Source organism: Toxorhynchites rutilus, chromosome 1 (assembly GCF_029784135.1).
Source record: "Toxorhynchites rutilus septentrionalis strain SRP chromosome 1, ASM2978413v1, whole genome shotgun sequence".
In the NCBI taxonomy this organism is placed as follows: domain Eukaryota; kingdom Metazoa; phylum Arthropoda; class Insecta; order Diptera; family Culicidae; genus Toxorhynchites; species Toxorhynchites rutilus.
Genome location: NC_073744.1, coordinates 96,510,450 through 96,535,704, shown reverse-complemented (window position 1 = coordinate 96,535,704; position 25,255 = coordinate 96,510,450). Strand labels below are relative to the sequence as shown.

At 36.3% G+C, this 25,255-nt stretch overlaps 4 protein-coding genes across 4 annotated transcripts; 3 read left to right on the top strand and 1 right to left on the bottom strand.

Moving 5' to 3' along the window:
* The first annotated feature begins 2,794 nt into the window (after positions 1 to 2,794).
* Positions 2,795 to 19,137, top strand: LOC129763037 (uncoordinated protein 79-like). The gene is made up of 3 exons (XM_055761756.1): positions 2,795 to 2,873; positions 18,124 to 18,556; positions 18,939 to 19,137. The coding sequence occupies exons 1-3, from the start codon at positions 2,848 to 2,850 to the stop codon at positions 19,041 to 19,043; spliced, it is 564 nt and encodes a 187-aa protein (XP_055617731.1). The 5' UTR covers positions 2,795 to 2,847; the 3' UTR covers positions 19,044 to 19,137.
* On the bottom strand, positions 3,600 to 10,440 carry LOC129763035 (uncharacterized). Its single transcript, XM_055761754.1, has 3 exons — positions 10,263 to 10,440; positions 6,162 to 6,327; positions 3,600 to 5,894 (listed from the first exon to the last, which is right to left on the bottom strand). Exon 3 carries the CDS (start codon positions 5,039 to 5,041, stop codon positions 3,758 to 3,760), a length of 1,284 nt encoding a protein of 427 aa, XP_055617729.1. The 5' UTR covers positions 5,042 to 5,894; positions 6,162 to 6,327; positions 10,263 to 10,440; the 3' UTR covers positions 3,600 to 3,757.
* Positions 12,024 to 13,411, top strand: LOC129763036 (jerky protein homolog-like). Its single transcript, XM_055761755.1, has 2 exons — positions 12,024 to 12,536; positions 12,686 to 13,411. The coding sequence occupies exons 1-2, from the start codon at positions 12,115 to 12,117 to the stop codon at positions 13,239 to 13,241; spliced, it is 978 nt and encodes a 325-aa protein (XP_055617730.1). The 5' UTR covers positions 12,024 to 12,114; the 3' UTR covers positions 13,242 to 13,411.
* Positions 19,138 to 20,970: 1,833 nt separating the features above from the next.
* LOC129761213 (jerky protein homolog-like) lies at positions 20,971 to 23,090 on the top strand. The gene is made up of 4 exons (XM_055758928.1): positions 20,971 to 21,360; positions 21,406 to 21,963; positions 22,029 to 22,066; positions 22,263 to 23,090. Exons 1-4 carry the CDS (start codon positions 20,971 to 20,973, stop codon positions 22,816 to 22,818), a joined length of 1,542 nt encoding a protein of 513 aa, XP_055614903.1. The 3' UTR covers positions 22,819 to 23,090.
* Positions 23,091 to 25,255: the final 2,165 nt, after the last annotated feature.

Genomic DNA, 25,255 nt, shown 5'->3' with positions numbered 1-25,255 from the left:
AGGGTCTGCCAAAACGAACCAAGCGCCATTTTTTCAAAATTGATTTACATACACGATTGGATGCAGAAAAAAAATTTATCGACTGTAAAATGACCATGTCATTCGGATAATTTACAACAGTTCCAAAAAAAATTCTGTGTAGCAGACTGTAAAAAAAACGAAATTGCGTTCAACCAAAGCGAACCATAATCCCACAATATGGCATCGGACGATAGTGATCGTTTTCTCCAAGAAGGCAGATCCGAATTTTTAACAGATTTTTCTGTTTCGGACAGCTCCTGGAAGACAACCTAAGGGCTGCCAATTATTTTCATTAATTAAGATATTATTTTGTCAAAAACAGCAAAACTGAGTCAATATATATATATATATATATATATATATATATATATATATATATATATATATATATATATATATATATATATATATATATATATATATATATATATATATATATATATATATATATATATATAATTCATATAATTCATGAAATTAGAGCCGTTACAAAATACTAATTTGTTGTGTAATGATATTATGTTAATAGCTAGCATGTACTTGGTTCGTTCTGGCTGCAAAGTTTTTCGAAGTTTTTCGTGTCTAGCAGCAACATAATTTTGTATTTTTCATATTTCTAAAAGTTCTGAACCAGAAATTGACGAAGATGTGTGTTTACAGCATGAAAAAAGGAGTATTATGTTTGACATTCTGTTTGTAACACGTGAGCGATAAAATGATAGATTGGATCCGATAAGTCAATTAGTGGGAGCCCAAATTTCAAATTGAATATAACCTATATAATATATAACCTATCCATATTAATGCTTTCATTTTTCTTTTTCAGGCCAAAAGAATTTACAGAATGCGTCGGTCACATGCGACTTTTGTCTTGGCTTTTACTGGGGTCTCTGACCCATACTGCACTAATGAATAAACGTGGCGGAAACATCGGACACCATGGATCGACAGTTCATTATTACCTTCAACATCCTGTCAATACTGTTACCCAACCTGTACCACAAGAATCCAGCTGTCACATTGCAGATCACATTCAAGTCATATTTGCTGGATTTGCTGAACAATCTAAAACATCTGTGTTACACATGTCCTCACTGTTTCATGCCTTCACATTGTGTCAACTATGGACTCTTTACCTGGAACAAATTGCCTGTGCAACAACGCCATCTACAGAATCTCATAACGTCACGATGGCAATCTTATTTGAATTCTGGGCTAAAGTAACACCATGTATATTGCAGTTGGTTTCGCATTCCAAGGTAATTTTTTGTATATGTATATTATGGGAACCAGTTTATGGCAGCTGATATATTTCAATTATTTTGAAACAACGACATCTATACGCGAAAAAGCTAATGCTTCCGATTAAGTAGTGTCATTTGCGGGAATATGAACCGCTGATAAAATAAAGAACAGTGTCGAACGAAGACTATTGAAGCATGTTGCGCGACGTTTCATAGAAACGATAATTGAAAACATTACTGAACCCAGAATTGTAATAAACGCGAAATCACAAACAATTCAAATGGGAAATCATTAATTAATTTGAATTCAACAAAACTAAAATAGTGATTATACGTGATACTGGGATGCTCATTTGAATGATTTCTTAAGCGATATCTTGTTTTATACTTATGACAGACATACAACTGTTCTAGCACCATGCACAGCGCTAGAACCATACAAGCAACTCGGTACAATCGCTGTATCTGTTCCGGCCTGTTTCACCGTTGTACATCGAGATGAAGAATAGAAGGTGGGAAGATTCACGGGTTTTGGTTGTGTTGAACTTTGATTGTGTTAGTAGCCTGGAAGATAGGAAGTTCACATACCAGGCATACCAGTCAGTTACTCAAATGGTACAAAAATGAATGTGTCAACGAATAACGTTGAAAGAGGATATACAGAAGCTAATTGCATTAGGAAAAAAACAGAACATATCGAAAACTAAAATGTTTAATTTTTTCTTTGATTTCAGAAATAGTATTCAAATGTCTACTATGTTTGGATTCTAGAGCAACATCATGAAAGTTTGACTTTTGTCAGCAATTGGAATTACAGTGGAACCTCGGGCGATCCGCGAGGGTTCTACTGTACTTTTTTCACAATTAGAGCCCCCGCACACTAGAGACTTTTTTCAGCCGACAGTTTGTTCGGATCGGCCTACTGATGCAAAAACCGACCCAACTGAATCAATGTAATGTGCGCACATGCATAACTCTCCGTACAGATTATGAAGCCGACCGAACTATCGATCGACAAATCAGTCTGCAGTCTGCGGGGGCTCTTAGAGTGCTGAAAACTTCAGTCGTCTAAAAATAAGGCTCAAGCGGAAAACTTTTCGTCTCAATCTAAGTCATACGGAGTCAAATAAATTTATTTTTCAAGTTGATTTCACATGAAAAAACTTGCAACCTTTTTCCCATGCACTGTCAAATGTTTATCCGTCAAAAGAACAAAAGATTGTGACTCTGACTTTGTTCGTTTACGTTTTTGGTCGACGTAACGAGAAGTAAAATTGAATTGAAATTAAGTTTAGAACACTTTAAATACACAGAAATTTCAGTTTCTGTTAAAATGTCGGGCCCTTATGATTTTCAACGCTAAAACTAGTTCGTTCATTTCATTTGCTTATTTCTACTTTTAATAACAACACTTTTCTTATGTAGTGGACTATTATAAGAAAAGTAACATACATCAACAAAATCTGTGACGTCACAGATTTAAAAAATCTTCCCACCTTCCATTTTCCATCTCGGTTGTACATAACTACAGCTTGACAACTCCAACTGTGTGCAGCGCCATAGACGGGAAGTGGTGGGTAGCATGAACAAACCGAATCAAAACACTTGGTAAGCATTCTTTTCATTGTCTTTCTCTTGAGTTAACCCTCCTATACTCGTGCATACGGTCTGACAGACAGAGAATCAATGAGGGTGCTGAATTAAACGACTATTAACACGTTGACTGCCACGTCAGTCACCGGTGACTGACACCTAGTTTTCGTTCAGGCTGTTAACGGTGACTGACAGTATAACATATGATAATAAAGGTATCTAATATAAGCATATAAGCTTATAAGCATTCCCTTTCGAACAAAAATACCTTCCATAACGACAAGAAACGATGGCCCTAATACGTTTAAAAATTTCCATACAATCGCTATAAAACCGTGGCACTTAAGTTATTATATCCTTTTTTTAACAAATTCCAATAACGCCTAAAAATACACAGCTTGAGCTTAGGTACACTGTACAATTCGTAATTGCTCTAATATATATATATATATATATATATATATATATATATATATATATATATATATATATATATATATATATATATATATATATATATATATATATATATATATATATATATATATATATATATATATATATATATATATATATATATATATATATATATATAAGTTACATATCTTACGTTCGGGAGGTGATATATTTGAAATAAAAGAGATGTTGTTCTCTTGAAGCTAAAATACCAACTGATTTTTATTCATCATTACATTTTACTCCTAACTTCCTATTTCTACCTGTTTGTTCTATATTTCGCTATCGATCCTTCGATCTTTTTTATTGCTGCTATTATCGGCATTGTGTTGTGTTTTCCCTGAATGTGAGATACTGCTAATGATCTAAATCGTTTATTGCTATTTCGGTCCTTATTGTTCGTTGCTTATCTTTACTGTCTAACTACGGTGTGGCAAACATTGTCATTGTTTATTTAGGATCGTTTCCTTATTTTCTAAAAGTTCGAGAGCAACTGCTTGTTGTTGTTGTATCTGTTGTAGGGCTCTGAGTTGTTCGAGCGGGCACTGCTTATCTTCAGGTAAATTTGGAGTCGTGTTCATCCCAGGGTTGACACTTCGGGGGTTAAGGTTGGTCTCGTAGTTAACTACTCCCCCTTCGAGTGAGGAACGTCCCGTTTCGATATCTGATGCTTCTGAATAAGTTCTTGTGGGCGACAACTTGTTGTAAAGAATGAAACTGATCACAATGAGGCATGTAATTTGCATGAGAGAAAATCCGCCGAAAAGACTCCAGAGTTTAAAATTAATGTGAACTTGCTTGAGGTAAACATGCTCCAGTTTATTTCTGTTGCTGATAGTTTCATTGTTGATTTTTTCTAATTCGTAGTTTTTATGGTGTTTCCAGTTGATTTTGAGATTGTGAAACGCTCTTTGGATGACGTTTGCTTCGCTTATTATCTCGGCATTCTTGAAACGTTGATTGTTAAACAATATCGTGCAGTTTCCAAATGAAATGAGGAAGTTTCCATTCAGGGTTCTATTATCTGGTCCACATGTCGTTTGTAGGATTTGGTTTTTTGCGTTAGAAATCAGGATCGAATTTTCCGTGATAAGTTTCTGGGTCGTCTTGTTTTGCATTACATAGCTACATGTAGCCTGTCTTCCGTGAATCAACGAAGCTACGCATTCATCGCGTAACTCGTTCAGGAATGATGATTTCTGGACAAAATCTTCGGGTTTTGTTGTTGTGTAAAGATTGTTGTTCCTTTTAATTATGTAGGTTGGATTCTGGTGTAAGATACGGTTGTTGTTTACCAATGGGTAAATTCTAATGATGTCTGATGTTGTATTTTCCAGCTGGGGAACATTAAGTATATATAAAGGTATATCGTCTCTCAGCGCCAATTTCGGGATTACAAATTGTAGAGCCTCATCCGGAAAATTTACTGCGACGCCTTGATCTTGCAACAGTGTCCTTATAGCGTTTATTTCTCTCAAAGATAGTATTTTGTTGCTAACAAGCGAGCTTTTTGATAAAGTTACTGCATCCTGGATGCTGTCAAGAAGATGGTTGATGTTATCGATGTTTAATATTGTTGTTATCGTTTCAATTTCGTCCAATATAAGTTTGTTTGTGAAAGAATTCTCCTCGATTTTATTGATAGTGTTGGTAATTTGTGAAACTCTTTCGCTTATTTGAAAATTAATCTTGAGCTGTTCATTGTTTTGGTTGATCAGTTCGTTCATTGTACAATTAATTATTCTCAGATCCTCTGCATCAGGTGTTCCTGCGATGAATTTGAATACTGTGCCAATGATGTCCCAACGTCTGTTTCGAGGTTTTCTGGATTTCAATCCGTAGAACGTTGTGTACAGTTGCTGAACTTTGTACTTGATGATGTTTGCAAGTGGATTTGTATTGGTTAATCTTTGATATGAAGTACTACTTAATGTATCAATCGTATTTTCGATTGTAGTTAAATTAATTGGATGGATGATCTTGATTATTCCTACTTGGACCTTACATTCTCTCTCTATTGAAAAATAATCAACTAACGTTTTCTTCTTCTTTTAATTTTACTTTTATGAATTTTAATGTTTCTATAGTCTGTGAATGTTTTCCTATAATTTCGCTTGACCTTTTGTTTTCTATATTTTGGTTTTCGTTTAGATTTTATGCCTTGTGCTTTTTGGTAAACTATTTCATTTTCGTTTAGGACAGGTTCTTCCTCTCTTTTTAAATTGTGTCTTTCTCTTGTTTTTTCTTGATATTGTTGAATTTTATTTATGACTTCGTCGAAAATTTGATTTCTGTTTTCTAAGATTCTATCTATGTTCAATGGGCGTTCATCGCCATCTTTGATACCAAAAAAGATCTCGATTGGTTTCAACTTTGTTGCTGAATGAATCGTGCTATTGTATAATGCAGTTGCTATTTTGTACAAATCTTTTGCTGACATATCGGTATATTTTTGTTTCATGCATAAAAAGATTTCGGTAAGAGTTGAATGAAATCGTTCTACGATACCATTCACCTCACTATGTCCAGAAGGTGTAAAATATGATTCAACATTCAGTCTTTGGAGAAGTCCTTGAATTTCTGGGGATTTGAAAGCAACCTCATTATCATAGACTATCATTTTAGGGGTTCCGTAAGTAGTGAGAAGTTTGGTAATGCCTTTCTTAACATCGGGTATAGAGCGGGATTTTAGAGGTATAAGGATAGCGTATCTTGACAATTTGTCAATGGCTGTTATAAAAAGATTCGGAGAGGAAATGTAGATATCAACATGAAGAATGTCTAAAGGTTTTTGTGGAATTGGGGTATCTGAAAAGGTTATTTTGTAGGGATTTCTTTCGTACTTACATTCAAGACAGGTGACACAAAAGTTGATAAATTTCTGTATCCTGTCTCTCATTCGAGGGAAGTAGAAATTTCTCGCAATTGCTGATTGGTTTTCTTCTATTCCTCGGTGGGCTCTGCCGTGTGTGGCTTCTATAACTCTATCTTGTTCTTCTATAGTGGTAAGGTCCTGCAATATGGATTGTGTTAATACAATTTTAAATGATTTTGCACGAGAGAAGTGGTTCCTATATGTTGCTTGTAGGGTATTTACCCATTCTTCCGGGCAAAGAATGCAGTTAACTCTTGAAGAATGCATATAGTCCCGAAATATCTTTATAGCTATAGAGACACCAAATGTTGCTCTCATCAAAGTGCGTCTTTGGACTCCTGGGAAAATTTGTTCTAATGTTTCAGTATTTCTATCTCCCTTCTTGATAAAAATTTGATGTTTGAAAAAGTTAAGTGGAGATTCGGTCATTCTTATAGGGGTGTCATTGTCAGAATCTGTGGAACGTGCGGTTGATGCATCCGGTAACGATTCTGTTTCATTTGAATTTAACTCTTGAGTGACTCGCGATAACCCGTCGGCTACTACATTTTGTTTGCCGGAACGGTATTGAATCTCGTAGTCGAATTCTTCCAGACGCAGTTTCATGCGTATGAGTCTGTCGTTTGGAGTTTTTAAATTGAGTGCGTATGTCAATGGTTTGTGGTCGGTATATAACGTGAACTTCCGACCGTATAAGTATGGCCTGAAATATTTACATGCCCAATCAATGGCGAGGAGTTCTTTTTCAATGGCTGAATATTTTTCTTCGGTTTTGCTTAGGGTGCGTGATGCGAAGGCAATGGGTTTGTCTTTACCGATAGGGCCTTGGGATAAAACTGCACCTAATGCATAATTCGATGCATCAGTGGTAAGTATAAAGCGTTTGGAAAAGTCAGGGTATTGGAGGACATGGCTACTTGTTAAAATGTCCTTACAACGGTTGAAGGCTGAGATGAACTCACTTGTGTGTTTGATCTTCTCGCCCTTACGAAGTTGTTGCGTAAGAGGTTTTGCAATTTTCGCAAAATCTCTGATAAATTTTCTATAGTATCCGATTACTCCAAGGAACCCTTTTAGTTCCTTCTCGTTTTTCGGTATTGGCCATTGTTTAATTACGTTGATTTTTCCGGGATTGGGTTTCACTCCTTCAGAGGTTATTACATGTCCTAGAAACGCAACTTCTTTCTGAAGAAACTCGCACTTATCAACTTGTATCTTCATATTGAACACTCTGAGGGTTTCTAGAATTAATTTCAGGTTTAACAAGTGCTCTTGTAGGCTAGTTGCGAAGATGATTATATAATCCATGTAAACTAAGCATCGTGTTCCAATGTGCTTTCTAAGAATGTTATCCATTACCCTTTGAAAGGTAGCGGGTGCATTCTTCAAGCCGAAAGGCATCCGAATAAACTCGTAGTGTCCTCCATCAACACTAAATGCTGTTTTACGAATGTCTTTTGAGTCAATTTCGATTTGGTGGAATCCTGATGTTAAATCAAGGGTGGAAAAATACTGACATTTTCCCAGTTTATCTAGTATATCGGTGATATTTGGGATCGGGTATCGATCGTCCACCGTTTTGGTATTAAGCTTGCGATAATCAATCACCAATCTCCATTTCCGTTGTCCGGAAGCATCAAGCTTCTTAGGTACAATCCAGACGGGTGAATTATAAGGGCTATCTGAAGCTCGAATAATACCTTGTTCTAGCATTTGATTTACCTGCTGCTGAACCTCCTCCTTCTGGCAAAATGGGTAGCGATAGGTTTTCGAATAGACGGGAAGTTCATCCACAGTGTTAATGTGATGTCGAGTAGCGTTTGTAAATGTTAGTTTTTCTCCATCATTATAAAATACGTCTTGAAATTGGTGGAGAAGTTTGAAAAGCCTTTGCCTTTCTTCATTATTCAAATTTTCGTGTCTTATTTTGTTAAAAAGATACTTGTGCTCGTTTTGGGGCACGAGTGGATAGAAGGATGACTGCGTTTCGAAGTTATTAATTTCAACTTCTATTAGGTCACAAATATTTATTTGTTTATTGTCTGAATCGTAGTTGTGTATCATGACATAAGCCTTCTGATCATGATAGTGGTATAGTCCAGCTAGTATACCAATCATAGGGGCTATTGCTACTTCATGTTCAATCAAGAAATCGCCGTTTGGTTTTGAGGTAGGAATGGTAACTACTTGTGTTTCATTAGCGTTAAGTGTGATTGTGTCAGGAAATTTTTTGTGTAAGGGTATAGTAAAGCTTCCTATCTGTAATGAATTTGACGCGGTATCAATAATTGCATTTAATGACCGAAGGGTTTCAAAACCGATCAATCCATCGAAATAGTTATGAAATTTGAATAGAAAAAACTTTTGAGACGGAATATCCTCTGAAAATTTTGCAAATGGATTGAAAAGCGTAAATTCCTCGACGTCATGAGTTCCGTTGATATTTTTAATTTTATGTCTAGGGCCTCGATCTATTGCTGGTTTTGGAACTATATTTGGGGTGATATAGTTTTTATTTGCTCCCGTATCAATCAGTAATCGGAGCGGTTTCCGATTCTTAAGACTTATCTCAAGAAACGGAAGAAAATTGTTTACTAGTCTCCTGTCTGGTGGTCGAAGGCTGAATGAAAATTTAATTCTTCCGTCATATCTGGTTCTATGTTTTCTGGAGTGTTCTCGTATTCATTTGTATTGATTGGCATCACAATTGTTTCGTAATTTTGTTCTGAAGCACAGTGCTCTTGCGAGTGCTCATGACGCTGTTCGTAATTTTTATATTGCGTAGTTTCGCAATTGTTTAATTGAGCTCCCCACTTTTTAAAAGGTACTTGTTGTTTGGGCTGTCCTGATGGATCAGATTTAATATATGGAATTGTTTGTTTTTGAAACTGGAGATTTGGATAGAATGGCCTTTGGAATTGTGTGTTTTGAAAAGAAGGTTTCTGGTATTGTAGATTCTGAGAGGGTTGCCTTTTGAATGATGGTTGGGAAAAGTGGAGTGGAGCTGGGTATTTATTATTTTGCCTAGTGTTATACTGCGGCATTGATGGTCTAAAAACTATTTTTTGTGGTGCTACTACTGTTTTATTGTTCCTTTCCTTTTTTCGTTGAGCTGCGTTAAATTGTTCGGTAGCATTTTGACGTGCTTCGTTCAAATTTCCTGGACGCGACACTCTAACAAGTGTCGAATACGGTTCTCTTAACCCGTCCATGAATGCATTAGTTATCATACATTCGTAATTTTCTGTCAGGGTTCTAGCGCAAATGCGCATTTCTTGATGCAACAATATTTTTGCAGTGATGTCGGCTAGTAGCTCTCGACATTCATTATAAAATTCCTCTATAGTTTTTGAGTTTTGTTGCAAATAATTTATTTTGGTGATTAAGGTGCTTAAGTCCCTTTTATCTCCAAAGTATTCTTCGAGTGTTTTATTTCAAGCCAATCGGTGGATGTGTGGTTCTGCACCAACACGTCATTGGCTTTATCAACGACTTTATCTCGAATAATGCTGTACCATAAGGGTAAAGCTTTATTCTGCTCTTCTGGCGTGGGACACAGTTTTTTAGCAAATTCGAGTTTGCTATCTACTGAATTGAGCCAGGATGAAAGGGTTTTAGGATCGCCGTTGTAGGAGGGGATCATCTTGATCGCGTCCGGTACTCGGGATCCATCAAATTTTGTTGCCATAATCTTCCCTAATGAGCTAGTAGGGGGCGATTGGCCATTATTTCCGCTAGTTGAAGCAGTGATTGCCTCCAACCCGGCGATTTTTGTTCTCTGAAGTTCCAGTTGAGCTAGAAGCTCGTCAATCCTTTTCTGGATTTCGTCGGCCATTTTTCTTGTAATCATAAACTAATTGGTTGGCACTAATTACGTTTTTACGCACTTATTCACGACCGGTATTCAATTTAGCTAGAGAGAATCACTCTTTCTTCTCTTGTTACTCTTATTTATGGTCGGAATTCAACTTTTTGTTTCTTATCCTAGTGTTAGTTGGAATGAAATAGAGGGAAGCGAAAGATAGAAAAGAGGGAAGCGAAAGATTTGTAAGAAAACCCTTTGGGTGACTCACCTCGAACCAACTGGTGTTCCGCCAGTGGTGCTTACGAGCGGGTGCGTCCAGGTAGGTTGCTCGCTCCGGGTGTGGCAATAAATCTCTCGTCCGACGTTGCTCCGTCCTGATCGCTGCGTTTGTTCACTTCACTCGCGGCGAAATTCTTCCGATTTGCACTGAGTCGCGAACCACACACTTCGATTTTCCGATGCGTGCACTGACACTTTTACCGATTTATCGCTCTCCCCGGGCTTTCGACTGCGCCAGTTACATAACTTACGTTCGGGAGGTGATATATTTGAAATAAAAGAGATGTTGTTCTCTTGAAGCTAAAATACCAACTGATTTTTATTCATCATTACATTTTACTCCTAACTTCCTATTTCTACCTGTTTGTTCTATATTTCCCTATCGATCCTTCGATCTTTTTTATTGCTGCTATTATCGGCATTGTGTTGTGTTTTCCCTGAATGTGAGATACTGCTAATGATCTAAATCGTTTATTGCTATTTCGGTCCTTATTGTTCGTTGCTTATCTTTACTGTCTAACTACGGTGTGGCAAACATTGTCATTGTTTATTTAGGATCGTTTCCTTATTTTCTAAAAGTTCGAGAGCAACTGCTTGTTGTTGTTGTATCTGTTGTAGGGCTCTGAGTTGTTCGAGCGGGCACTGCTTATCTTCAGGTAAATTTGGAGTCGTGTTCATCCCAGGGTTGACACTTCGGGGGTTAAGGTTGGTCTCGTAGTTAACTTATATATATATATATATATATATATATATATATATATATATATATATAACGGAAAAAAATTGTATATATATATATATATATATATATATATATATATATATATATATATATATATATATATATATATATATATATATATATATATATATATATATATATATATATATACAGTCGAATTTCACTCGTTGCACTAAGCTCTTAGCCCAATTTGTGAAAGACTTTCACTCGTTGGGCTGAACTGTCAAAGTCGAAAATCGATCGAGGGTCACACCGATTGTTTGTTGTTATGGGAAACGCAGAAAAGTTTTCACACCACTGACGTTTATTTCATTCGTGGTTGAGTTTCGTTCTAGGTTGGATTAATTGGTAAGTTCTTAATGAAGTTTGATATTAAAATTAGCGTAGATTTAATATACGTTCATTTCGATCGCCAGGCTCAAAATGGATGGTTTGCAAGGATCCAGTACGAACGTTAACCGGAAACGGAGGAGCAATTTCCTGACGCTGGTGGAGAAGGTTCGCATAATTGAAGATTTTGAAGCAGGAGGTGGTACGCATGACTTTCTTGGGAAGAAGTACGGCGTAGGATCTTCTACGGTCACGAGAATAATCCAAAAGAAAGAAGCAATTCGTGAGGCGGTGGACAAGTTCAAGGAATATGGTGTAAATAATCGAAAAACATAAAGAGCAGACGTTCCCTTTGCTGGAAGAAGCTATTTACATCTGGATTTTACAGCAGCGGCAGTCCAACATTTTGTTGACAGTGGATATTCTTAAAGCAAAGGCGGAGCTGCTGTTTAAGATGTTCCAGGACCGGGGGCTCTATGCGGTGCACGGTTTTTCTGCTTCGGATGGCTGGATGCATCGTTTTAAGCAGCGGTTTGGATTGCGCGTGAAAGCCGTAACAGGAGAAAAGGCATTGGTAAACGTTGAAGCGTACCTAAATTTCAAGAAGGTTCTACAGAAGAAGATTCAGGAAATGCAGCTATCACTATCCCAAGTCTTTAATGCAGATGATTCTGCCTTGTTCATCAAGCTCCTAGCCACACGCTCTGTCGTTACCTGTGATGAGACCGTGGCAAGCGGACGGAAGCAAAACAAGACAAGGTATACGTTTATGCCTTGCTCCAACATAGATGGTTCCCTAAAGCTTCCGTTGTATTTCATTTGCACTGCTGCAAAACCACGAGGAATCAACATCGAAGAACTTCCCGTTTCATATAATCATTCCAAAAAGGCTTGGATGACCAGACTGTTGTTCCGTCAATGGTTCCACGAAGAGTTTGTCCCCGCTGTTCGAAAATTTTCGGCCGAGAGAGGATTAGAGCCAAAGGCATTGCTGGTTCTTGATAATTGCACCAGTCATTATGACGTTGACGAATCTCTACAGAGTGACGATGGACTGATTCAAGTGATCTACTTCCCACCAAATGTAACTGCTGAATGCCAGCCGATGGACCAAGCGGTCATCAATGCAATCAAGCGAAAGTATAAAAGAAAACTGATGCTCGCATTAATTCTGGAAAACGAACACTTAAGGTAAATTTCCAAATATTAAACATTAAATTTTTGTAATTAATTCCAAATATAAACACAAAACTATGCGCACGATAGTTTTTCGTCTGTGCTTTTTCAAAATTTAAATTCAAATTCTAATTGAGGTTTTATTTATGTACTTTCCTCTTTAGTTTCGATGAACGATTGAAGAAGATTAATCTTCAACAGTGTATTTCGTGGTTGGCAACCTCTTGGGAGGAGATATCTGACAAAACTATACGTAATTCGTGGAAGAAATTGATCGATGGTTTGCCGGAGGATGCTGTTAATGTAGACTCGAAAGCGGCCGATGATGACTTCAAAGCGCTTGTGTCCAGGATTGACAGTTTGGCAGGAACAAAAACATCTGAGCAAGATATTGATCTGTGGATCAAAGATCAGGTGTATGATGCTGATCATAATCCAGATTGGGTAACCAGTGAAGTGTTCTCTGATGACGAGATTTTGTCATCAGTTCTCAAGAAAGATCAACCTGAAATGCAAGAAGAATGGTTGGTAGACACAGAAGATGGAAGTAATTCGTTTGATACTTCCATTACTAGTACCGGAGATCCTGATTTTGGCGATGCAATCAAGTCAATTGATTGCCTAGTTCGCTATATGAAGCATGATGTTGCAGAAGTATGCCATTTGAACGCGCTACGTTCGAAAATCACTGAAGTTGAATGGCTAAAACGAGCATGTTGAAGAACTCTACCATTTTGTTGAAAATGAATTTACGTGGTTTGTTTAATTTTGTTTGAAACGTTTAAAATAAATATTGTTTTTGTTGAATAATATTCGATTTTATTTATTTCAATGATTCATTTAAAATTTATTTTAAACCTAAAAACACCATCCACGAGCCCCTCGAAAAAAATTTTACGTTGTCAGAATTGACGTTTGTCTTCGATTTAGTTGGGCTATAGCCCAACGAACGGGAGCCCAACAAAATCGAAGCCCAACTAAAGATAGCCCAACGAGTGAAATTCAACTGTATATATATATATATATATATATATATATATATATATATATATATATATATATATATATATATATATATATATATATATATATATATATATATATATATATATATATATATATATATATATATATATATATATCTATATAAAAATGGAGTGATGTCTGTCTGTCTGTCTGATTCTTATAGACTCGGAAACTCCTGAACCGATCGACATAAAAATTGGTATGTAGGGGTTTTTGGGGCCGGGGAAGGTTTTCGTGATATTTTGAGACCCCTCCCCCCTCTCTAAGGGGGAGCTGCCATACAAATGAAATACAAATTTCTGCATTACTCGGAAATTAACCAAGCAAACGAAACCAAAGTTGGCATGTGAAAGTTTTAGGGTGCAATAAATGTTTCTATGATGGTTAGACAGTCCTTCCCCCACTCAAAGGGGGGGGGGGGTTGCCATACAAATGAAACACAAATTTCTGCATTACTCGAGAATTAATCAAGCAAATGAAACCAAATTTGGCATGTGGAAGTTTTAGGATGCAATAAATGTTTCTATGGTGATAAGATACTCCTTCCCCCTTTCTTAGAGGGGGCTGCCATACAAATGAAACACAATTTTTTGCATTACTCGGAAATTAATCAATAAAACGAAACCAAAGTTGGCATGTGAAAGTTTTAGGGTGCAATAAATGTTTCTATGATGGTTAGACAGTCCTTCCCCCACTCAAAGGGGGGGCTGCCATACAAATGAAACACAAATTTCTGCATTACTCGAGAATTAATCAAGCAAATGAAACCAAATTTGGCATGTGGAGGTTATAGGATGCAATAAATGTTTCTATGGTGTTAAGATACTCCTTCCCCCTCTCTTAGAGGGGGCTGCCGTACAAATGAAACACAAATTTTTGCATTACCCGAGAATTAATCAAGCAAATTAAACCAAATTAGGCATATGGAATCTTTAGGGTGCAATGAATGTTTCTATGGTGGTTAGATACCCCTCCCCCTCTCTTAGGGGTCCAATAATTGAATATTTGCTTGTCGTGTTTTGTGTAGAAAATATTTGATCAGTACACGTTCACCAAATTTTATCTGTCAAAAAGGGTCAAATATTTGGCTTCGGTCAAACAGTGTATGAGCACCCTTACAGATGTTCCCCGTCTTTTCAACTGCTATATTCGCGTTGACGGTATTGACGAATTTACGCAAAGCTGAATCAACTCATGCGACATCTACATTAGAGCTCAGAACCACAAAAGTGAGGGTGTTTGTTTATTTTACGCACTGAAAAGCAAGATTATTTGGCTTCGGTGGTGATTATTCATTTTATTGCAATTTAGATTCATTTCAGCCATTGAATGTCGTCAGTATAAGGTAAGAAAGTTGGAGTTTTGTATATTTACGATGGTTTCAACACGCGATTTGACCAAAGTCATAGATAATCTTCGAAAGTTTTAAGTTTGATGATGCATACCGGTTATTGATACTATGGTTAATTGCGATGAAATCGATATCATAGCAAATTGACTGATATCATTGATTATGTAGGGGCCGATACGAAAAGGATTTGCAGTATTTTTAGCGCAAAACACCTTATTCATCGTTTACTTAGTTGAAAAAATTAAAGTTACAATACTTATAACAAGCCATTCCTCGTAATATACATAGCACATTATAAAATTATGATTTTCTAACTAATTTTTTCAGCGTAAAAAGAATACATGAAACCGAGAAATTTGAAGATAAATTCTGATTTTTCTAGAAAATTTGAACGAATTTCATACCAAAAAAACAAAACATCCTCATTTTACTTGCTGCGCCATCTGGTTGTAAATCCAACGTAAATTCGTCAATTCAGCTGTGTTTACCAGTTTAGGGGGCGCCAAAGATAAAAATTGACTTTCAAGCAGAATGTACACGTTTTCAAAATTAAAATTATGTATGAACATTAACTTCTGTGCATCAAATTAGTATTCTATTTAAATGAAAAACACTTTGTTTGTAGGCGTTTGTAGGTGAAAAAATCACATAAGAAAATTGTTTATGAAAACAACTCTATATTATAATGAAAAGTCTCAGCAAAAATGTCGGAAACGTATAGAAAAATGGTTAAATAAGGGTCAAGAATACGTGGTTCAAGTAATTTAATAACGTGGTGTGAAAAATTTCATTCAAATTTTAAAACTGGCTTCGTGTCTTTTGGTCTGATAGAGATTACACTATCGAGTTTGGAATACAAATTGAAAGTCGCCACCAGACGACAGTGGCAACTGAGCTGAAGAGCTGTTCATAAAGAACAGCACTTTTAGATGAGCTGAGTTGATCTGAGCTGTTCATGATGAGCTGGTTTGCGCGCCTCTAGTTCAAACTAAACTAAACTTGTTCGGCACATCTTCGCCTGAAGTGTGAATGACTCTCTCGTCCCTAATTCTCTCGCTCTCTGAATATTGCTCATTTCTCTGAACTCTACACAACGCTATCTACAGAATTTCATGGGCCAAAATAACGCCGTTGCCGTTACCATTACATTTGGTTTCGCATTCAAAGTAAAATTTCCTTGGCATATAGCCAGGAAAGTAACTTCTTATATGGCAACTGATATATTTCAATTGCATTTAAACAACGACATCTATGCGCAAAAACTAGTTTTTTTTTCCAATTTGTCAGTTGACCTCAACTACAGCAAAACAAAAGAATGCGATTAACGAAAGTAAAGCGGAACATATTCAAAACATGTTGCAGACATTTCCGAGCTCACTACAATCTATATATACAAAAATGGATTTCTGTCTGTCTTTCTGATTCTTATGAACTCGGAAATCCGATCGACATGAAAATTGGTATGTAGGTGATTTTAGAAGGTTTTTATGATAGTTAGAGCTCCTTGAACTGCCATACAAATGAAACACAAATGTCCGCATAATTCGAAAACTAAACAAGCAAATGGAGCCAAATTTAGCATATGGAGGTTTTAGGAGAAACGTTTCTTAAGTGTTTCAACACACTTCCCACCTCTCTAAGGGAGGGATGCAATACGAATGAAACACAAATTTCTGAATAACTCGAGAACTAATTAAGCAAATGGAGCCAAATTTCGGATGTGAGGGTTTTTGGGTACGAAATTTTTTTTATATGATTATACACATATTTCAACCAAACGTATTCCAACCGAACATGGCAATTGAAAATTTTCGGAAAACTCTGAAGGAAATGGGAAAATTCGGAAAATTCAGTTCGCATATGTTCTACAATATGTTCTTTAATGTGATAAAACGCACTCCTATATTTACTTCTATTTATATAAATGAAAATGAATCGCCGAATGTGTTGATAAGAGCAAAACTCGAGAAAGGAATTGTCCGATTCAGGGCTGTCTTTATTCTATCATATTTTCTATGTCATACATTTATGCCATGTAACGGAGAAATATTTGCAAGTGGTTGAAAAATCTTGAAAGAGAATTGTGTCTGAAAATAATCTGTTATTATAATGACGAGTTTTGGTAGAAGTACTAGGAATTTTATAGTAAAAGGTAATTTTAAAGGGTAGATTAGAATATCAAACAATGAACAGTTCTGCGATTGGACCCATGAACGTTTGCTTAGTAAAAAAACCTGAATGTGTTAACGAAAAATAAATTCACCGTCTTTTCAGCATCTTAACTTTAAAGTGTCTTCTGATAATAAGAATATAATTACATTGTTAGAAAAAATACATACGACTAGAAATATTTCCCCAATATGGTCGAGGGTCTGCCAAAACGAACCAAGCGCCATTTTTTCAAAATTGATTTACATACACGATTGGATGCAGAAAAAAAATCTATCGACTGTAAAATGACCATGTCATTCGGATAATTTACAACAGTTCCAAAAAAAATTCTGTGTAGCAGACTGTAAAAAAAACGAAATTGCGTTCAACCAAAGCGAACCATAATCCCACAATATGGCATCGGACGATAGTGATCGTTTTCTCCAAGAAGGCAGATCCGAATTTTTAACAGATTTTTCTGTTTCGGACAGCTCCTGGAAGACAACCTAAGGGCTGCCATGAAGTGTAGAAGATCTGATCTGCATTTTTCAAAATTGTGTTCAACCACAACGAACCAAGTGCATTCCTCAATCAATTATTTTCATTAATTAAGATATTATTTTGTCAAAAACAGCAAAACTGAGTCAATATATATATATATATATATATATATATATATATATATATATATATATATATATATATAATTCATATAATTCATGAAATTAGAGCCGTTACAAAATACTAATTTGTTGTGTAATGATATTATGTTAATAGCTAGCATGTACTTGGTTCGTTCTGGCTGCAAAGTTTTTCGAAGTTTTTCGTGTCTAGCAGCAACATAATTTTGTATTTTTCATATTTCTAAAAGTTCTGAACCAGAAATTGACGAAGATGTGTGTTTACAGCATGAAAAAAGGAGTATTATGTTTGACATTCTGTTTGTAACACGTGAGCGATAAAATGATAGATTGGATCCGATAAGTCAATTAGTGGGAGCCCAAATTTCAAATTGAATATAACCTATATAATATATAACCTATCCATATTAATGCTTTCATTTTTCTTTTTCAGGCCAAAAGAATTTACAGAATGCGTCGGTCACATGCGACTTTTGTCTTGGCTTTTACTGGGGTCTCTGACCCATACTGCACTAATGAATAAACGTGGCGAAAACATCGGACACCATGGATCGACAGTTCATTATTACCTTCAACATCCTGTCAATACTGTTACCCAACCTGTACCACAAGAATCCAGCTGTCACATTGCAGATCACATTCAAGTCATATTTGCTGGATTTGCTGAACAATCTAAAACATCTGTGTTACACATGTCCTCACTGTTTCATGCCTTCACATTGTGTCAACTATGGACTCTTTACCTGGAACAAATTGCCTGTGCAACAACGCCATCTACAGAATCTCATAACGTCACGATGGCAATCTTATTTGAATTCTGGGCTAAAGTAACACCATGTATATTGCAGTTGGTTTCGCATTCCAAGGTAATTTTTTGCATATGTATATTATGGGAACCAGTTTATGGCAGCTGATATATTTCAATTATTTTGAAACAACGACATCTATACGCGAAAAAGCTAATGCTTCCGATTAAGTAGTGTCATTTGCGGGAATATGAACCGCTGATAAAATAAAGAACAGTGTCGAACGAAGACTATTGAAGCATGTTGCGCGACGTTTCATAGAAACGATAATTGAAAACATTACTGAACCCAGAATTGTAATAAACGCGAAATCACAAACAATTCAAATGGGAAATCATTAATTAATTTGAATTCAACAAAACTAAAATAGTGATTATACGTGATACTGGGATGCTCATTTGAATGATTTCTTAAGCGATATCTTGTTTTATACTTATGACAGACATACAACTGTTCTAGCACCATGCACAGCGCTAGAACCATACAAGCAACTCGGTACAATCGCTGTATCTGTTCCGGCCTGTTTCACCGTTGTACATCGAGATGAAGAATAGAAGGTGGGAAGATTCACGGGTTTTGGTTGTGTTGAACTTTGATTGTGTTAGTAGCCTGGAAGATAGGAAGTTCACATACCAGGCATACCAGTCAGTTACTCAAATGGTACAAAAATGAATGTGTCAACGAATAACGTTGAAAGAGGATATACAGAAGCTAATTGCATTAGGAAAAAACAGAACATATCGAAAACTAAAATGTTTAATTTTTTCTTTGATTTCAGAAATAGTATTCAAATGTCTACTATGTTTGGATTCTAGAGCAACATCATGAAAGTTTGACTTTTGTCAGCAATTGGAATTACAGTGGAACCTCGGGCGATCCGCGAGGGTTCTACTGTACTTTTTTCACAATTAGAGCCCCCGCACACTAGAGGCTTTTTTCAGCCGACAGTTTGTTCGGATCGGCCTACTGATGCAAAAACCGACCCAACTGAATCAATGTAATGTGCGCACATGCATAACTCTCCGTACAGATTATGAAGCCGACCGAACTATCGATCGACAAATCAGTCTGCAGTCTGCGGGGGCTCTTAGAGTGCTGAAAACTTCAGTCGTCTAAAAATAAGGCTCAAGCGGAAAACTTTTCGTCTCAATCTAAGTCATACGGAGTCAAATAAATTTATTTTTCAAGTTGATTTCACATGAAAAAACTTGCAACCTTTTTCCCATGCACTGTCAAATGTTTATCCGTCAAAAGAACAAAAGATTGTGACTCTGACTTTGTTCGTTTACGTTTTTGGTCGACGTAACGAGAAGTAAAATTGAATTGAAATTAAGTTTAGAACACTTTAAAAACACAGAAATTTCAGTTTCTGTTAAAATGTCGGGCCCTTATGATTTTCAACGCTAAAACTAGTTCGTTCATTTCATTTGCTTATTTCTACTTTTAATAACAACACTTTTCTTATGTAGTGGACTATTATAAGAAAAGTAACATACATCAACAAAATCTGTGACGTCACAGATTTAAAAAATCTTCCCACCTTCCATTTTCCATCTCGGTTGTACATGACTACAGCTTGACAACTCCAACTGTGTGCAGCGCCATAGACGGGAAGTGGTGGGTAGCATGAACAAACCGAATCAAAACACTTGGTAAACATTCTTTTCATTGTCTTTCTCTTGAGTTAACCCTCCTATACTCGTGCATACGGTCTGACAGACAGAGAATCAATGAGGGTGCTGAATTAAACGACTATTAACACGTTGACTGCCACGTCAGTCACCGGTGACTGACACCTAGTTTTCGTTCAGGCTGTTAACGGTGACTGACAGTATAACATATGATAATAAAGGTATCTAATATAAGCATATAAGCTTATAAGCATTCCCTTTCGAACAAAAATACCTTCCATAACGACAAGAAACGATGGCCCTAATACGTTTAAAAATTTCCATACAATCGCTATAAAACCGTGGCACTTAAGTTATTATATCCTTTTTTTTTAACAAATTCCAATAACGCCTAAAAATACACAGCTTGAGCTTAGGTACACTGTACAATTCGTAATTGCTCTAATATATATATATATATATATATATATATATATATATATATATATATATATATATATATATATATATATATATATATATATATATATATATATATATATATATATTGCATCTATACATCATGCATCTATACAGTCGAATTTCACTCGTTGCACTAAGCTCTTAGCCCAATTTGTGAAAGACTTTCACTCGTTGGGCTGAACTGTCAAAGTCGAAAATCGATCGAGGGTCACACCGATTGTTTGTTGTTATGGGAAACGCAGAAAAGTTTTCACACCACTGACGTTTATTTCATTCGTGGTTGAGTTTCGTTCTAGGTTGGATTAATTGGATTCTCAATGAAGTTTGATATTAAAATTAGCGTAGATTTAATATACGTTCATTTCGATCGCCAGGCTCAAAATGGATGGTTTGCAAGGATCCAGTACGAACGTTAACCGGAAACGGAGGAGCAATTTCCTGACGCTGGTGGAGAAGGTTCGCATAATTGAAGATTTTGAAGCAGGAGGTGGTACGCATGACTTTCTTGGGAAGAAGTACGGCGTAGGATCTTCTACGGTCACGAGAATAATCCAAAAGAAAGAAGCAATTCGTGAGGCGGTGGACAAGTTCAAGGAATATGGTGTAAATAATCGAAAAACATTGAAAGAGCAGACGTTCCCTTTGCTGGAAGAAGCTATTTACATCTGGATTTTACAGCAGCGGCAGTCCAACATTTTGTTGACAGTGGATATTCTTAAAGCAAAGGCGGAGCTGCTGTTTAAGATGTTCCAGGACCGGGGGCTCTATGCGGTGCACGGTTTTTCTGCTTCGGATGGCTGGATGCATCGTTTTTAGCAGCGGTTTGGATTGCGCGTGAAAGCCGTAACAGGAGAAAAGGCATCGGTAAACGTTGAAGCGTACCTAAATTTCAAGAAGGTTCTACAGAAGAAGATTCAGGAAATGCAGCTATCACTATCCCAAGTCTTTAATGCAGATGATTCTGCCTTGTTCATCAAGCTCCTAGCCACACGCTCTGTCGTTACCTGTGATGAGACCGTGGCAAGCGGACGGAAGCAAAACAAGACAAGGTATACGTTTATGCCTTGCTCCAACATAGATGGTTCCCTAAAGCTTCCGTTGTATTTCATTTGCACTGCTGCAAAACCACGAGGAATCAACATCGAAGAACTTCCCGTTTCATATAATCATTCCAAAAAGGCTTGGATGACCAGACTGTTGTTCCGTCAATGGTTCCACGAAGAGTTTGTCCCCGCTGTTCGAAAATTTTCGGCCGAGAGAGGATTAGAGCCAAAGGCATTGCTGGTTCTTGATAATTGCACCAGTCATTATGACGTTGACGAATCTCTACAGAGTGACGATGGACTGATTCAAGTGATCTACTTCCCACCAAATGTAACTGCTGAATGCCAGCCGATGAACCAAGCGGTCATCAATGCAATCAAGCGAAAGTATAAAAGAAAACTGATGCATTAATTCTGGAAAACGAACACTTAAGGTAAATTTCCAAATATTAAACATTAAATTTTTGTAATTAATTCCAAATATAAACACAAAACTATGCGCACGATAGTTTTTCGTCTGTGCTTTTTCAAAATTTAAATTCAAATTCTAATTGAGGTTTTATTTATGTGAAAGTACATAAATAAAACCTCAATTAGAATTTGAATTTAGTTTCTCTCTTAGCTCTTTAGTTTCGATGAACGATTGAAGAAGATTAATCTTCAACAGTGTATTTCGTGGTTGGCAACCTCTTGGGAGGAGATATCTGACAAAACTATACGTAATTCGTGGAAGAAATTGATCGATGGTTTGCCGGAGGATGCTGTTAATGTAGACTCGAAAGCGGCCGATGATGACTTCAAAGCGCTTGTGTCCAGGATTGACAGTTTGGCAGGAACAAAAACATCTGAGCAAGATATTGATCTGTGGATCAAAGATCAGGTGTATGATGCTGATCATAATCCAGATTGGGTAACCAGTGAAGTGTTCTCTGATGACGAGATTTTGTCATCAGTTCTCAAGAAAGATCAACCTGAAATGCAAGAAGAATGGTTGGTAGACACAGAAGATGGAAGTAATTCGTTTGATACTTCCATTACTAGTACCGGAGATCCTGATTTTGGCGATGCAATCAAGTCAATTGATTGCCTAGTTCGCTATATGAAGCATGATGTTGCAGAAGTATGCCATTTGAACGCGCTACGTTCGAAAATCACTGAAGTTGAATGGCTAAAACGAGCATGTTGAAGAACTCTACCATTTTGTTGAAAATGAATTTACGTGGTTTGTTTAATTTTGTTTGAAACGTTTAAAATAAATATTGTTTTTGTTGAATAATATTCGATTTTATTTATTTCAATGATTCATTTAAAATTTATTTTAAACCTAAAAACACCATCCACGAGCCCCTCGAAAAAAATTTTACGTTGTCAGAATTGACGTTTGTCTTCGATTTAGTTGGGCTATAGCCCAACGAACGGGAGCCCAACTAAATCGAAGCCCAACTAAAGATAGCCCAACGAGTGAAATTCAACTGTATATATATATATATATATATATATATATATATATATATATATATATATATATATATATATATATATATATATATATATATATATATATATATATATATATATATATATATATATATATATATATATATATATATATATATATATATATATATATATCTATATAAAAATGGAGTGATGTCTGTCTGTCTGTCTGATTCTTATAGACTCGGAAACTCCTGAACCGATCGACATAAAAATTGGTATGTAGGGGTTTTTGGGGCCGGGGAAGGTTTTCGTGATATTTTGAGACCCCTCCCCCCTCTCTAAGGGGGAGCTGCCATACAAATGAAACACAGATTTCTGCATTACTCGGAAATTAACCAAGCAAACGAAACCAAAGTTGGCATGTGAAAGTTTTAGGGTGCAATAAATGTTTCTATGATGGTTAGACAGTCCTTCCCCCACTCAAAGGGGGGGGTTGCCATACAAATGAAACACAAATTTCTGCATTACTCGAGAATTAATCAAGCAAATGAAACCAAATTTGGCATGTGGAAGTTTTAGGATGCAATAAATGTTTCTATGGTGATAAGATACTCCTTCCCCCTTTCTTAGAGGGGGCTGCCATACAAATGAAACACAATTTTTTGCATTACTCGGAAATTAATCAATAAAACGAAACCAAAGTTGGCATGTGAAAGTTTTAGGGTGCAATAAATGTTTCTATGATGGTTAGACAGTCCTTCCCCCACTCAAAGGGGGGGCTGCCATACAAATGAAACACAAATTTCTGCATTACTCGAGAATTAATCAAGCAAATGAAACCAAATTTGGCATGTGGAGGTTATAGGATGCAATAAATGTTTCTATGGTGTTAAGATACTCCTTCCCCCTCTCTTAGAGGGGGCTGCCGTACAAATGAAACACAAATTTTTGCATTACCCGAGAATTAATCAAGCAAATTAAACCAAATTAGGCATATGGAATCTTTAGGGTGCATTGAATGTTTCTATGGTGGTTAGATACCCCTCCCCCCTCTCTTAGGGGTGGCTGTCATACAAATAAAACACAAATTTCTGCATTACTCGAGAATTAATCAAGTAAATGGGCGGGACGAAGTTTGCCGGGTTAGCTAGTACTAAATAAAAAGGTGTATATTTGGTATTGGTATGTACTGTATTATTGTACGCAAAAGTGTAAAAACCTTGACTCACACCACATACCAACTCGCATATCAATTGGCTTAATAATACAAATAATACAAACGATTTTTTCATTTTGTATTTTTTGTTTGTTTGTTAGTTTGGTTTTTTTTATAATTTTGTATTCGATTGTATTTTGTAAACCGTTGCACATAGTAAAATATACAGTATACTTTCGTGTTTCTGTCGATAGAAACATTCGAGCGGGATTGAGAATTGAAATTGAGAACTACATAAAATGTTTCAATTTTTACAACTAATTTCAATAGTGTATCCAGCTGACCACGTGGCGTCTGAGACGAGACCAGCCAATAGATGGGGAGCCCCCACCAGTGATTGGTTGATTTTTGTAAACAAATCGATTCTACGCGGTTGCCAATTTTGTTCTTTGCCTCTACTTAATAGAGATGTGCCATCCGCTCATGAGCTGTTCCGAAGAATCGACTCTTTGAAGTGAGTTGACGCGGAACAGCTCGCAAAACAAAATCAAACAGCTCTTCAGCTCACTTTGATGATGATGAAGGAGAGAAAAGAGCTGTAGAATTGAAGAGAGTGTGTGAGCTATAAGATTCAAATGAACTGACCGTCTCTCGCTCTTCGTGTTAAGACATCAGTTTAGTTTCATTTGTCCCTCGTCTTTTCAACTGTTATATTCGCGTTGACGGCATTGAGCTTTGTTTACCAGTTTAGGGGGCGCCAAAAATAATAATTGGCTCTCAGGCAGAATGAACACGTTTTTAAAATTCAAATTAATAATGAAAATTAACTTCTGTGTATCAAATGAGTATTATATTTCAATGAAAAACACTTTGTTTGCAGGCGGTGCAAAAATCTCATAAGATTTTTTTTTTTTGAAGAAAACTTTCTATTGTAATGTAAAGCCTCAGTAAAAATGTCGGAAATGTTGTACTCGCCGAGTCTGTTGTAAATAATAGTCTGGAATACGTGTTTCAAGTAATTAATAAT